General features: G+C 38.5%; 2 protein-coding genes across 2 annotated transcripts; both read left to right on the top strand.

Moving 5' to 3' along the window:
* Positions 1 to 554: 554 nt before the first annotated feature.
* LOC148128281 (uncharacterized) lies at positions 555 to 1,392 on the top strand. The gene has a single exon (XM_087922271.1). It carries the CDS (start codon positions 562 to 564, stop codon positions 1,390 to 1,392), a length of 831 nt encoding a protein of 276 aa, XP_087778397.1. The 5' UTR covers positions 555 to 561.
* A 905-nt stretch (positions 1,393 to 2,297) lies between these two features.
* On the top strand, positions 2,298 to 11,306 carry LOC148128282 (uncharacterized). The gene is made up of 2 exons (XM_087922267.1): positions 2,298 to 3,675; positions 5,971 to 11,306. The coding sequence occupies exons 1-2, from the start codon at positions 2,298 to 2,300 to the stop codon at positions 9,594 to 9,596; spliced, it is 5,004 nt and encodes a 1,667-aa protein (XP_087778393.1). The 3' UTR covers positions 9,597 to 11,306.
* Positions 11,307 to 14,963: the final 3,657 nt, after the last annotated feature.

Genomic DNA, 14,963 nt, shown 5'->3' on the forward strand with positions numbered 1-14,963 from the left:
AGGAGATATTACCATTTCAGCCCCAGAAGTAAAGATTCCCACAGGATCAGCCAGCCTGGAACTGAAAGCTCCTGAAGTAGACGTAGAGGCTCCAACCGAAAGGTTTCTTTGCAGGGCCCTGATGTGAAGCTGAAAGGTGGATAAGAAATTCCAAATGCCCAAGTTCCATATGCCCAAATTTGAATTTCAGTGCCCAAAGGAAAGGTATCCCGGAGGCAGAAATCAGTGTACCTTCTGTGGAAGCAGAGCTGCCCAAGTCCGAATTGAAAGCGGAAGTGACCCTGCCCTCTGCAGAGTTTGAGACTGATGTTAAGCTTCCACACGTGGAGGTAGATGCCCCTAGCTTGGACGTGGAGATTGGAGATAAGGGCAAAATCAAATGCCCGAAGTGAAGATGCCTAGCGTCAAGGTCCCCAAGCTCAAAGGGCCAGAAGTCGGGATCTCCTTGCCAAAGGTTGAGACTGACATCACCCTTCCCAAAGGAAAAGTTGAAGTGTCTGAAGGTGAAGTGGCCGTAAAATTGCCAGAGGCTGAAGGCACCATCGACGGGGAGGACGGAAGATGCACATGCCAAAGTTCAAGATGCCCAGTATGGGATTCTCCAAACCAGACATCAAAGGTCCCAAAGTCGACGTGGATGTCAGTATGCCTAAGGTGGACCTTTCTCTCCCTGAAGGTAAGCTCCAGGTTGAGAAGCCGGAGGTGAAGGGAGGAGATATTACCATTTCAGCTCCAGAAGTAAAGATTCCCACAGGATCAGCCAGCCTGGAACTGAAAGCTCCTGAAGTAGACGTAGAGGCTCCAACCAGAAAGGTTTCTTTGCAGGGCCCTGATGTGAAGCTGGAAAGCGGGGATAAGAAATTCCAAATGCCCAAGTTCCATATGCCCAAATTTGGAATTTCAGTGCCCAAAGGGAAAGGTATCCCGGAGGCAGAAATCAGTGTACCTTCTGTGGAAGCAGAGCTGCCCAAGTCCGAATTGAAAGCGGAAGTGACCCTGCCCTCTGCAGAGTTTGAGACTGATGTTAAGCTTCCACACGTGGAGGTAGATGCCCCTAGCTTGGACGTGGAGATTGGAGATAAGGGCAAAATCAAAATGCCCGAAGTGAAGATGCCTAGCGTCAAGGTCCCCAAGCTCAAAGGGCCAGAAGTCGGGATCTCCTTGTCAAAGGTTGAGACTGACATCACCCTTCCCAAAGGAAAAGTTGAAGTATCTGAAGGTGAAGTGGCCGTAAAATTGCCAGAGGCTGAAGGCACCATCGACGGGGGAGGACGGAAGATGCACATGCCAAAGTTCAAGATGCCCAGTATGGGATTCTCCAAACCAGACATCAAAGGTCCCAAAGTCGACGTGGATGTCAGTATGCCTAAGGTGGACCTTTCTCTTCCCTGAAGGTAAGCTCCAGGTTGAGAAGCCGGAGGTGAAGGGAGGAGATATTACCATTTCAGCTCCAGAAGTAAAGATTCCCACAGGATCAGCCAGCCTGGAACTGAAAGCTCCTGAAGTAGACGTAGAGGCTCCAACCGGAAAGGTTTCTTTGCAGGGCCCTGATGTGAAGCTGAAAGGGGATAAGAAATTCCAAATGCCCAAGTTCCATATGCCCAAATTTGGAATTTCAGTGCCCAAAGGGAAAGGTATCCCGGAGGCAGAAATCAGTGTACCTTCTGTGGAAGCAGAGCTGCCCAAGACAGAATTGAAAGCGGAAGTGACCCTGCCCTCTGCAGAGTTTGAGACTGATGTTAAGCTTCCACACGTGGAGGTAGATGCCCCTAGCTTGGACGTGGAGATTGGAGAAAAGGGCAAAATCAAAATGCCCGAAGTGAAGATGCCTAGCGTCAAGGTCCCCAAGCTCAAAGGGCCAGAAGTCGGGATCTCCTTGCCAAAGGTTGAGACTGACATCACCCTTCCCAAAGGAAAAGTTGAAGTGTCTGAAGGTGAAGCGGCCGTAAAATTGCCAGAGGCTGAAGGCACCATCGACGGGGGAGGACGGAAGATGCACATGCCAAAGTTCAAGATGCCCAGTATGGGATTCTCCAAACCAGACATCAAAGGTCCCAAAGTCGGCGTGGATGTCAGTATGCCTAAAGTGGACATTTCTCTTCCCGAAGCTAAGCTCCAGGTTGAGAAGCCGGAGGTGAAGGGAGGAGATATTACCATTTCAGCCCCAGAAGTAAAGATTCCCACAGGATCAGCCAGCCTGGAACTGAAAGCTCCTGAAGTAGACGTAGAGGCTCCAACCGGAAAGGTTTCTTTGCAGGGCCCTGATGTGAAGCTGAAAGGGGGATAAGAAATTCCAAATGCCCAAGTTCCATATGCCCAAATTTGGAATTTCAGTGCCCAAAGGGAAAGGTATCCCGGAGGCAGAAATCAGTGTACCTTCTGTGGAAGCAGAGCTGCCCAAGACCGAACTGAAAGCAGAAGTGACCCTGCCCTCTGCAGAGTTTGAGACTGATGTTAAGCTTCCACATGTGGAGGTAGATGCCCCTAGCTTAGACGTGGAGATTGGAGATAAGGGCAAAATCAAAATGCCCGAAGTGAAGATGCCTAGCGTCAAGGTCCCCAAGCTCAAAGGGCCAGAAGTCGGGATCTCCTTGCCAAAGGTTGAGACTGACATCACCCTTCCCAAAGGAAAAGTTGAAGTGTCTGAAGGTGCAGCGGCCGTAAAATTGCCAGAGGCTGAAGGCACCATCGACGGGGGAGGACTGAAGATGCACATGCCAAAGTTCAAGATGCCCAGTATGGGATTCTCCAAACCAGACATCAAAGGTCCCAAAGTCGACGTGGATGTCAGTATGCCTAAAGTGGACATTTCTCTTCCCGAAACTAAGCTCCAGGTTGAGAAGCCGGAGGTGAAGGGAGGAGATATTACCATTTCAGCCCCGGAAGTAAAGATTCCCACAGGATCAGCCAGCCTGGAACTGAAAGCTCCTGAAGTAGACGTAGAGGCTCCAACCGGAAAGGTTTCTTTGCAGGGCCCTGATGTGAAGCTGGAAAGCGGGGATAAGAAATTCCAAATGCCCAAGTTCCATATGCCCAAATTTGGAATTTCAGTGCCCAAAGGGAAAGGTATCCCGGAGGCAGAAATCAGTGTACCTTCTGTGGAAGCAGAGCTGCCCAAGACAGAATTGAAAGCGGAAGTGACCCTGCCCTCTGCAGAGTTTGAGACTGATGTTAAGCTTCCACACGTGGAGGTAGATGCCCCTAGCTTGGACGTGGAGATTGGAGATAAGGGCAAAATCAAAATGCCCGAAGTGAAGATCAAGGTCCCCAAGCTCAAAGGGCCAGAAGTCGGGATCTCCTTGCCAAAGATTGAGACTGACATCACCCTTCCCAAAGGGAAAGTTGAAGTGTCTGAAGGTGCAGCGGCCGTAAAATTGCCAGAGGCTGAAGGCACCATCGACAGGGGAGGACTGAAGATACACATGCCAAAGTTCAAGATGCCCAGTATAGGATTCTCCAAATCTGATATCAAGGGCCCTAAAATAGATTCTGATGCCAGCATGCCTGATGTACACACCTCTCTTCCAAAAGTTGAGCTCAGCACTACAAAACCCCAGCTTAAGACAGATGAATTCGAGGGCGACATCAGAATAGCAGCCCCTGAAGTAAAGATTCCTTGGGTCCCAATCACTGTGGAGCTGCATGCTCCCGGTGTAGAAGTACAAGCTTCTTCAGGTAAGATTGTTGTGCAGGGGAGAGTTTTTGATCTTGGTGGTAGGGTAGTAAGTTCAAAGGTTAAAATGCCTTTGTTGGGAATTTTCCTTACCCTGGGGGAAAATGTTACACAGAGAGAAATCTCCCTACCTTCCATAGAAGCAGACCACCCCAAAGCATATAATCTGAAATCCTAGTTGATGAACTTGAAGCTGAAAAACTGCCAGAAGTGGAAATTGAGGCTGCCAACCTGGATATGGAGATAAGAGAAGGGTGAAAGCAAAATGTCTGGAATCAATATAGCTAGCATCAAAGTGCCCAAGCTGAAGTCTCCAGAAGTAAAGATCTCCCTGTCATAAATTGAGACAAATATCTTCCTTCTTAAAGGAAAATTGATTCCCCTCCCCCTGCCTCAAAAAATCAAGGCCAATACTAGTAGTGGAGGCTGAAAGCATAATTGAGGGAAGTAAGATGAAAATTCCCACGCCCAAGTTCAAGATATCCAGCATGGAATAATCCAAATCAGAAGGTAGGGGCCCAAGTCAACCTGGACATCAACCAAGTTTCAGTTGAAGATACTAGAATCCAGGGCTGGCATTAGTTTTTCATCATCTGATGTAAAGATTCCAGGTGATCATGGAACTGAAAACTCCTGACTTAAAAGTATAGTCTCCATTTGGCAAAAAAAAATTGGGGGTGGGTGGGCAAGGTTAAGATGGAAAGTGGGTGGATTTAAGTTCAAAATGCCAATGTTGGAAGTTTCTCTTCTAATGTCTATGGAGATTCGCAGTTTCCCTTCTAATGGGAATATGGCAATAAAGGAAAAAGCCGTCTTGCCTTTAATAGAAACAGAAGTATTCAAAGCAGCTGTTGATTGCAATGCTGATTTCATGAATTATTAATGTTGGATTCTAACATTGAAAATAGTTCTAGATCATTAGAAAAATCTTAAGAAATGTAATAAAGTTTAGAGCCTAAGTGTATTGTTTATTCTTTTGCAACATTTTCTTTCTACTGACATTCTGTCTGAAGAAAATATTAAGACCAGAATTGCAAGTTGTTCCTATCACGCTAAATCTACTGTAGATGTAGTTTTATTTGTGTGAAGCAACTTAAGTTATCAGAATTAACTTACTGTAGTTTGGAAAGGTCTGATACAGAAGTTCCTGTATTGACATAGATATTTTGGAATCTCACTGTCATGTTGGTAGGATAAATACCAGTTTAAGTTTTTATATACCTAATTTGGTTTCTCAAAGATTTAAATAGCTCCTTTTAAATCTGACAAAAGTGAAAACTTGCCTACTAACAATATTATTCTGGTGAGTTGGGCTGGTTTTGACTTAACCTTTATTGTCTACATATATTCAAATTTAGGAGCTAAAAGTGAAGAATCAATTGATTCTGATTTTTAGCACACCTAAGAGAAAGGCTGACTCTTCAAAGATAAATGTATGCAGGACTGAGATAATATTTCTGATGCAAATTTTAGATGTTAGATCATCTGAAATCTCTGAAGTATCCTTATGTTAAATCCAGTATTAAAAGTTCAGAGATAAATATTGTCCTTCCATCTGAAGATATTTTATATTACATAATCAGGTGCTAGGATTTAAGCAGCAGTAATATAAAAAAAATGAAATTAATTAATTAAAGACATGAGAAAAAAATAAACGTAAGATGCCAAAATTCAAATTTTTCTTAGTTGGAATTCAAGAAAGAATCTAATGGTTCCACTGCTATTAATACAAGCAGAGAAGATCTCTCATTTACAGTTTAAACAAGAATAGATTTTTTAATTGAAACTAACTATGGAAGAAAGGACTATTAGAAGGCTTCATTCTAGTTTGCCAAAAATGAAGCTGAAATACCTGTGTGCTGTTACTGAATAATGACATGACAGTGTCTGTTTCTAAGGAAGAAAAAGATATTTCATAAGAAACATTAGATAAAGAAACCATTGACAATGATATTAGAAAAGTATTAAAATGACCAAAGTTCCAAGAACAGAACATTTTAGACCAGCAATTAAAGCTTCTACAATAGATATGGAAATCAGTTTACCTAAAATCTCAAGTTCTTTCACTTGATGTCAGTTTTTAAAATGAGAGTTATAACCAGATGATGTCGATGACAGAAATGATAAACCAGTAGCAGGAATTAAGGTTCCTAAAATGAAAGTATTGGGAATTAGAGTAGAGAGACTGAAATATTTGTAAGTGGAACAGAAATTAAAATTAAAAACTACAGTTAAATTAAAAGAAAATTAAAAAGTAAAATATCAAATCACTAACTCTGGGATCTCATTTTTTAAAGGAAAAATTCCAGATATTGCTATTGGCCTATCCAAGGATGTTGACGTTCCCCAGCTGAAAACAACAGCGGATATTATTGATATTGCAGTGGAAGCTTCAACACTTGAAATGGAGTCTGATGTACTTGGTGAAAAAAAGGATGTTTTGGAACAGAAAATAAAAATGCCCCAAATTATTAGAGCTGATGTGAAGACTTCAGCAGTAGGCATACCATCTGTTGATATTTCTGTCACACAGTCAGAGGTAAGCACTCAGGATTTACATGGTGCAGCTAAGGAGCCAAAAGCTAAGGGACAAATAACTAAGAGAGAAAGTTTAGATGGAGAAGAAAAAGGACATTTCAAAATGCCAAAGTTCAAATTGCCATCATTGAGCTGGTCCCCTAAAAAGGAAGCAAGCCTTAAAACAAATATAAAAGAACCTCTACAAGAATCTAGTCTTGGTATAGTATCAGTTGATACAGGCACAGAACCAAAAGTAACTCTTTCAGAAGATCAAGGAGCTCATACTGATGGAAATGTAGACATAGCCACCAAAAAAAGTCAAGTAAAAAGACCTCATTTAATTATGCCCAAAATCTCACTGTCTAAGACAAAGCTACCAAAAGCAGAAGTAGATACAGTAGTGGAAGGTGATGGAGCTTTGGTGCAAATACCTGACATAGAAAACAGTTTTACTACAAGAAAAGTAGAGGAGACAGAAATAAGTGTAAAAATGCTGAAAGGTGAAATCGAAGAAATCAAAACATTCCAGACAGATCCAGATATCAGCTTACTCAAAAGTGATACTAAGGTGTCCATGACAAAAAGTTCATTTGAACCGAAATGTTTAGAAACAGAGTTCAAAGGTGACATTTGTTTGGACAGTGCAAGTGTGAAGTCTGATGGTACAGAAGGGGAGTTTAGGATGCCAAAACTGAAAATGCCAAAGTTTGGAATTTCAGATCTGTCAGAAAGTGAAATTTCAGATCTGTCAGGCAGTGGAATCACTTTATCAAAACCTGAATCTGATGCTTCTCAGTTTCAAATGACTACAGAATCTGAGGAACTTGGTGGAAAAACTCAGCCCTTACAAGTTAAAAGTGATGAAGGAACTTCTGAAGAAATTCCGACTGAGGAATCTCAGAGTTGGTTTAAAATGCCCAAATTCAAAATGCCTTCATTTGGTCGTACTTCAAAGGCAAAAAAAAGTGGTGCTGAAATTGAAGACATCACTGGAGAAGCTCATGTTACTGAATTACAAGCTGAAGCAAAATCTCCTGAAGTTGTAACCATCTCAAGGGAACTTGACAGTGAAAAAAAAACCTCAGAACAAAAAGTCATGCTTCCTAAAGAGGATGTTGGAGTACAGAAAGAACAACAGTCTACCACTGACCAATTAATGGATGAAGGTAGTTTTTTACAGTCCTCAGAAAAAATTGGCAGGAAATCTAGTGACCTGGAACACAAAACGTATGCTGATATAGTTAAAGATGGTGCAGAAGGACAAAGTTCTCAAACTGAGTTCATTGGCACTATCCCAAAGATGGATATTGATAGAAACATCCCTAAAACTAAGATGACCATTCAGCAACCCCAAGTCATACCAGACATTATGGCAGTGGCTGAGATACCACCTACTGAAATTACAATGGGAAAGAAAATTGATGCTTCTATTACAGACCCAGAACCTTTGCAAAGTCTTGATAGACAAGCTGAAGAGATGGGGGCTGAAAAGAAGTCACCAAAAAAGGATTCTCAGGGAAAAGAAAGTATATTCAAAATGCCAACATTCAGTTTGCCTTTGTTTGGGTGGTCTACCACAAAGAGTGATGCCATTGTTCCTGGTATTGAATCTGACCTAGAAGAGCCTGCTGTTACTCTTTCCAAAGTTAAAGTAGGTGTTTCAATCACTGATGAAGACTTTGAAATCATTGATTTCCCAGTTGAGGGCTTTGAAAAAGATTTGCCTAAAGAAGGTGAAGTGAAAGCAGAAGAGAAAGAGAAAATAAGTAAAACGAAAGCATCTAAATTCAAGATACCAAAATTTGCCAACTTGCGCAGTAAATCTCAGGGTGGAGAAATGCAGGTTGATTCACCAAAAGTGCAGACGGAGGTGTCATTAGTTAGACCTGAGGGAGAAACGTCAGGAATCCAATTTCAGGATAAAAAACTTGGAGATGCAGAAGAAAGTTTCCAAATGCCCAAATTCAAAATGCTCAAGTTCACACATAGAATTTCTGAAGGAGAAAAACTGACTTCAGAAGAGACAGTGGATATAAAGGATACTGCCGATGGTGATATTTCTCAATTGCAGTTCAAGACTATGTTCCCTGAAGAAAAAGGAGATGATATTCAAAAATCAAAAGCCAGAATTACAACATTGTCTGAACCTGCCATTCAGAGACCACAAGTTGGAAGTAAATTCCAATCTACAGACTCTTCTTTTGTGGATACAACAATGTATGTGCATAAACAAGTGCCAAAGGAATTTAGTGCTGAATTTCTTAAAGAGAAAATGGACACTATGGACAGTAACATTCAAAAGTCAATCGCTAAAATTACAACACTGAAGGAGCCAGATATTCAAACAGCACCACTTGAAATTAAACTACAGCCTGATGATCCATTTAGTTCAAGTGAAACAGTGCAGGTTAAAGGATCAATCACTGAAAGTAAAGAAATAAAGATGGAAAGTAAATCTAGCTTTGGCTGTGGTGATGTTGCTGAAATACAGGAATCCTTCTCCACTCAAATAGTAAAAGAATCTGAGATTCCTCCATCAGAAGTTAAAACTGCTGCTTTTGGATTTTCACTTCTCAAAGTGAAAATCCAAGAATCACACGTGAGCTTAGATGTGCCCGTTAAGTTATCTTCTACAAAATGTATGGGTGAAATATTTGAGGATAAGGATCATCAACTTTCAGGTACAGGAGAAGCAGCACAAAAGGCTGGTTTGAGTGAAGTGAAACCATCTGATAAAGAGAAGGATATAACTTATGAATATATTGAAGGGACCTCTTCTGCTGCAACACTGACAACACTTAAATCCTTTACAGTTGACATACAGTCTTCTGGTGAATTTGCAGAGAGTCACTCTGAACCAATAGAGATATCTAAATCTGCTATAGAAACTGCAGGAGAAATGGCATTTACAAGTAACATTGATGAGGTCACAGATGAAAAAGATAGTAAGAGATCTGGTAGATTTAAACTTTGGTTTCCAAGTATTGGGTTTTCTCCCACTATGGACGACACAACATCAGAGTCAAAACCTGAAGCTCAACAGAAAGTTCAACCTGATGATTCATCCAAATTAGACAATGATACTGCCAAAGAAACTGAAAAAGCAGGATGGTTTAAATTTCCTAAGTTAGGTTTTTCATCTCCAACAAAAAAGAGCAAGGAAGAGGGCAAAGAAAAGGAAACAGATTCAAAAGAAGGAAAGGGTGAAGAAAGTCCAACAGACAAAAATGAAACTTTCTTTGATGCTCAGGAAACCTTACCACTCAAAGAGAAAGAAGAAAATGAAACCTCAGGTGATATACCATCAGAGCCCATTGTTTCATCTTCAGCAAGAACTGAATTGATCCTCTTAGAGAAAGGGAAAGCCGAACCCAAACATACTCCTGAAGACCCATCAAAATAAAATTGTTTCTTCCTACATATAAATAAAAATACAATATCACCTTGAAAAGTATTTTAAAAAATCAGAAATTAATATTGCTTTTATTTCAGCAAAATAAATAGAATGCTACCTTAAAATGAACTTTAGAATACTTTATATTGCAATAATGTTTATAAGTTCAAGGAATAGTCTTTCGTGTCTTCACAGAAACAAGTATTACCTGCAATATGAATACATGTATAAGAACATCCAGACAGATGATGGGCCCTACTATTGATTAAAGATATACATAGTTCCAATGAAACTAACCAAGATACTGTTTGCTAATTTCTGTAAAGATATTCTTTTGCCAGATCTGTTTTAGAGAAACCAAAGCAAAGCAAGATATTAAATATACTGTTCTGAAAATTACAGTGATTTTGTGTGGGATTATTTGCAAAAAGTAGTAAGGAATTAGTGCTGAGAGAAATAGAAATATATTTCTCCTTTTTTAAATTTTATTTTTAACTACATTTATGCTGCTATCTTATTAAAAATATCATTCTTAGACTACTCAGAGATTATGGTAAACTAGATAAATGGAAGTAAGAATGTAAATCTTATAAAAGTTACTCTTTGAGACTTTTTTCACCCAACACAATTAATTGAGCCAGTTAAAAAGATAACAGCTGGATTTCCACATCCTAAATTTGATTAATTTTAAATTCATTTTTTTTCTAATTGGCATATGATGTGAATCCAATCCATTTCTACAAGCCAAGAAAATGGGTTAATTCAATAGCATGCCTGGTAAATAAAGCCCATATCTTATCCACAGTTCAGGTGAATTATTTGGAGCTACAGCAATTGTGTATCTATTATAAATCTAAGTTATTGTCTGTGGTGACTTAGTGCCATATTTTCCATTATATTGTGCTGACAAAGCTTCCAATTGATAAATATATCCTAAGCATTTACCAGAGCAGCCTATTTAATTCAAATTGCTTTTGAATTGTCTTTAAAATCAAGACTCTTAATGCAAATATATTAAGATCTTTGTTGGTGCTTCATCTCATGATCAACTGCGTGCCTAGAAGTCAATATCCACTCCCTTGTTGCCACTACTTGGGAGTTTTCCAATCAGATTCAATAAAAATAACATTCTTCATACAAAATGATAATGCATTCAGTTAACAACATATTACTGCCAAGTAATAAAGTGAATTTCCCTGTTTTAATTTTAACACTTTTAATCACCAGATTCATCAGATCAATCTACCTTAATAAAAATAATCTTTTGAATCAGTCAAGATGGAGGTCCTAAATAAAGGTGTCTGAGGGGGTTTAATGTCAAGTACTTCAATGTGATCCAATTATAAATTGGAATTCAAATAACCTGAGAAGACAGGAACAGTGTGTGGTGTCATCTTGGAATTACAAAGTAGAAATAGAAGAGGACAAGTACACATGGTTTTAAAGGTTTCTTGGACATGTATAGTTATTGTTGGATTCTAGATTATATGATTTCTTTTTTTATAAATATATAGCTAACAAAATACCTATTTAAACATACTAATTTATGACAAGAATGTAGAATATATTCTGGTTATGCTGCCAATATGGAAATAAAAGCAGTATTGTTTGTATTGTGATCGTCATTCTGATTATAAAGTAATACTATCCTAGCCACATGAGGATGTGCTTATATGACAATGCTGGAAGTCTTAAATAAACCTATGTTTGAGTCATAGGGTCAGGACTCCTAGTGTATTTGTGAAGAGAAGCAACATACACCAGAGAGATTTCAAATGGAAGCCACACTTTTTAAATTCCACAATATCATCTCCACTGATGGTATGAAAGCCCCCTGTGTGTTCAAAAGTCTTTGAGAAGACTCTGCATTGGTAAGAGTTGCCTATTCAGGTTTTCTTTCCAAGTCTTCCCCTTCCCCATTTTAATCAGATGGCGTTGACATTTTCTCCTCTAGGATTTGATAAACTTCATTGGTAGAAGTAGAACAAAATACAGAGTAAATTTCGGGGAAATAAAAAAAAATCGCAAGGTGATTGAATAAAGGTCTGCAGCAGAGTGAATGGATTAAAAATACATTATCTTCTTGTTTAATGGCTGCAATTCATTCCAGCGAAATAGTCACTAAGCAAACTACATGACTAAGAGTGTGTGTGTGTGTGTGTGTGTGAGAGAGAGAGAGAGAGAGAGAGAGATTGTAAAGATGTCTGTTGCTGCTGTCTCAGATAAAGATCTCAGCAATGCCAGCCTTATTCTCAATCTAGCATGCATTGTTGTCAGGGGCAGAAATGTGGATAAAAGCGTGGACATTTGTTGGGGGGGAAACTTCACTACCATTTACTACCATAAGTATTTGCAAACAGTTTTTAACGGGGGCCATTGCTAAATGAGGCCTGGCTACAGAAGAGATGAAATTATTTGAAATGAAACTAAAATGAGAAACTGCTAGCAGGAGTATTTTAGTTATCCATGGATGCTGTAACATATATTAGAGTTAAAGAAAAAGTGATGAAAAAGATATCAAATATTGTACAAGTGTCAAAAAGTGGTGGGGCTGCAAAGATATAACAAGAAATGTTAAAATATGGATGGGAGCACAACATCTTTACTGTATCTGAACACTGCGTCTATATCTGACAATTGGAAGATGCTATAATCTGGCAGAATTCTGATTAAAAAGACAACAAGCTGTGGAAAGGGAATTTCACAAAGGCAATAGTGCCACAAAAAACAGGAAAAGCCCAAGGGGAACATCAGGTCAGCCAGAAAAAAAACTTACATAGGAAAAGGAATCAAATAAAAAGTGTTAAAGAATCCCTATAGACAAAAGCCTAAGTAATTAAGAAAACTAGACAAATAGGAAAAGGAAACAAAAGATAATTTAGAAAACCCTTACAAACACAGGACATACCAAATAACAAACAGACAAAAGACACAAAATATAAATTACAAAAGGGACAGACAGGAGATTGCCACAGAACAAATATGAAAAACTATCTTAAAGCTAAAAGAGATTACAGAAAACCAATAATACAATCTGGCCACCCTGCAGAGTTTGCCTTCCGCACCCCGCGGAGTTTGCCCTCTGATGGAAATAAAAACAAACTCAAACAGGATTTGAAACATTAGGCACAAATACAAACACTCACACAAAATCAACTTACAAAGGGAGAAAAGGTATAAAAAACCAGGGGCTTACCATAAGAAGCTAGCTAGCCCAGGAACACAGACTTCTCGCTGTTCTCCGCCTTCCTGAAAAATAAAAAGATCCAGCTTTCAAGCAGTTGTCCGTATCCTTGCGCCGGAGCTCTCCCAGCAGGAAAATCGAATTCTCGAAAGAAAGGCATTTTGACACCTTTCAACAAAACAAAATTTGGGAAGTGTTCATATACAAAACAGTTTCACATTTCAACCGTTCATTAAGGAAAAAAAGCTTGTTGCATCTTTATTTGTTTAGAGAAAACAAGTGATTAAGTAAATAGGCTTGAATTGTGGAATATTTTGCAAGAATAAGGAGTTCCAGGTTAGCTGCCGACTACAATAAGAGTAACATAATGAAGCGTAAATGAGATTAAACAAACATCTTAGGGAATGATTCAATACTTAGCTTTGTAAAATGATATAGTAAAGGCTATATTTTTTATTATATAAAATAAATGGTTATGAGAATATGAGAAGTATGTCAGTTGGGAATATGTCTATATGTGTATTTTCTAATGTAGGTGATGCTTTTCGAGAACTAAAATAATTTACTGAATGGTAATTTAGATTAATTGTGTGAGGCAATGAGGAACAAGGAGCTGAAAATGAATGTATGAAGGACTAAGGTAGTTGTGTTTGAGATGGAAAATGAAATTAATTATAACAAGCTATACACAAATGGTCCAAAATTAGATCAAATAAGCAAATTTGGGTACCCTGTTAGAATTGGTATATTTTGAAACATTCATTCCAAAAAGAATAAATTTAAGATGTACAATTGCTGGTGGACAGATAGTGGGTAGAAACTAGTGTGTTGTGAGGAATGAATGTTTGTCCAGTGTAGCAGAAGTGGCTGTGTGTACAAGTGTGAATCTGTTCGCTTGGTTATATGAAAGTGAGAGTTGGGTATGTCAGAGAAAACAGTCAATTGAATGCAATCGGAATGAAGTATATAAGGTGGTAAAACCAGAAGAGATAATTACAAATGAATAGATATGAATGAATGTGGACTGAAAACAAAACTGACCAATTTAAAGAAAAGGGAAGTCCAAGAAAGTTGTGGTTGGGGGTATTTGACAATATCCTCGAAAAGGTGACTAGTTTAAAGAAATGAAGGGAAAACATGATGCAGTTTATTGGAAGTAAAGGTAGAAGGATCCATAGAGATGCAATGAATGGAGTTTGTACAAGCTAATTTTAGCTATGTTGCCTTTGTTTCTTCTCTCCTACTCTTAATTAGGTTTTTTAGCTACTTTTACTCCTTTTTTGTGCTCTGCAAAGCATGTTCATACCAAAATGGAGTACTACGATGAGTTAATATACTCTCATTAGAAGCTATGATATTACGTTAATTAAAGCAACATTCCTACTGACATTAGCACACAAGAATTTCTAATTCTAATGTTTTTAGGCAATTGAGACTTTAAATTCTTCTATAGTAATTCTGCCTTGGTGCTTTACTTAGCACAGCTTTTCATTTAAAAAGCACTCAGGTGATTACAGCAGGACATAACATTTCTCAAACATTGCCATCTTGTGGTATTTGGCAAATAACACAGGGCTTTAACCTATTGATCTCTAAGCTGCAATCTGTAATTATAGAGCCAAAGATTTGTAAATAATACTTTAATTTTAAAAGTCTTATTTCATGTACATATTTGAAAACTGGATGTGGTATAAATAAACATAAAATTCAGGTTTTGTAATTTTTCTTTGCAATTAGGTCACAGACTACTTTATTGAGGTATCAAGAATCAAGTATCCTAATCCATCTACCAATTCATACATGTTCTTTTAAAACGGCTTCCAGTTAACCCCTTACACACAATGTTAGATGCAGGTGCAAAAAGCAACTTGAAAGGCATCATAAAATTCTATGATGAAACTTATTTCCATGAAATAAAGCACTTTCCATCTGGTGTTAATTTAAATCCAAAACACCGCAAATTTATGAGTAAATTTTCATTAGAAATAATTTCATTTTATGGTTTAAATTCTATCTTTCCAAGCACAGTCCTTCTGCCCAATAAGATCTTCCGTCTTTATAGAGTATTAAATTTTTATTTAGAATTCCAGTCGCACTTAGTAACAGAGGAGCAATTACTCCTATATTAGATTTCTCTTTGAAGAATCTGTTGACTGTTTTGCAATAAGTCCTAGGCCTTTACTGATGGTGAA

The sequence above is a fragment of the Pseudonaja textilis genome, chromosome 1 (genome assembly GCF_049901715.1).
Source record: "Pseudonaja textilis isolate UNSWEBS1 chromosome 1, rPseTex1.2, whole genome shotgun sequence".
Lineage (NCBI taxonomy): Eukaryota > Metazoa > Chordata > Lepidosauria > Squamata > Elapidae > Pseudonaja > Pseudonaja textilis.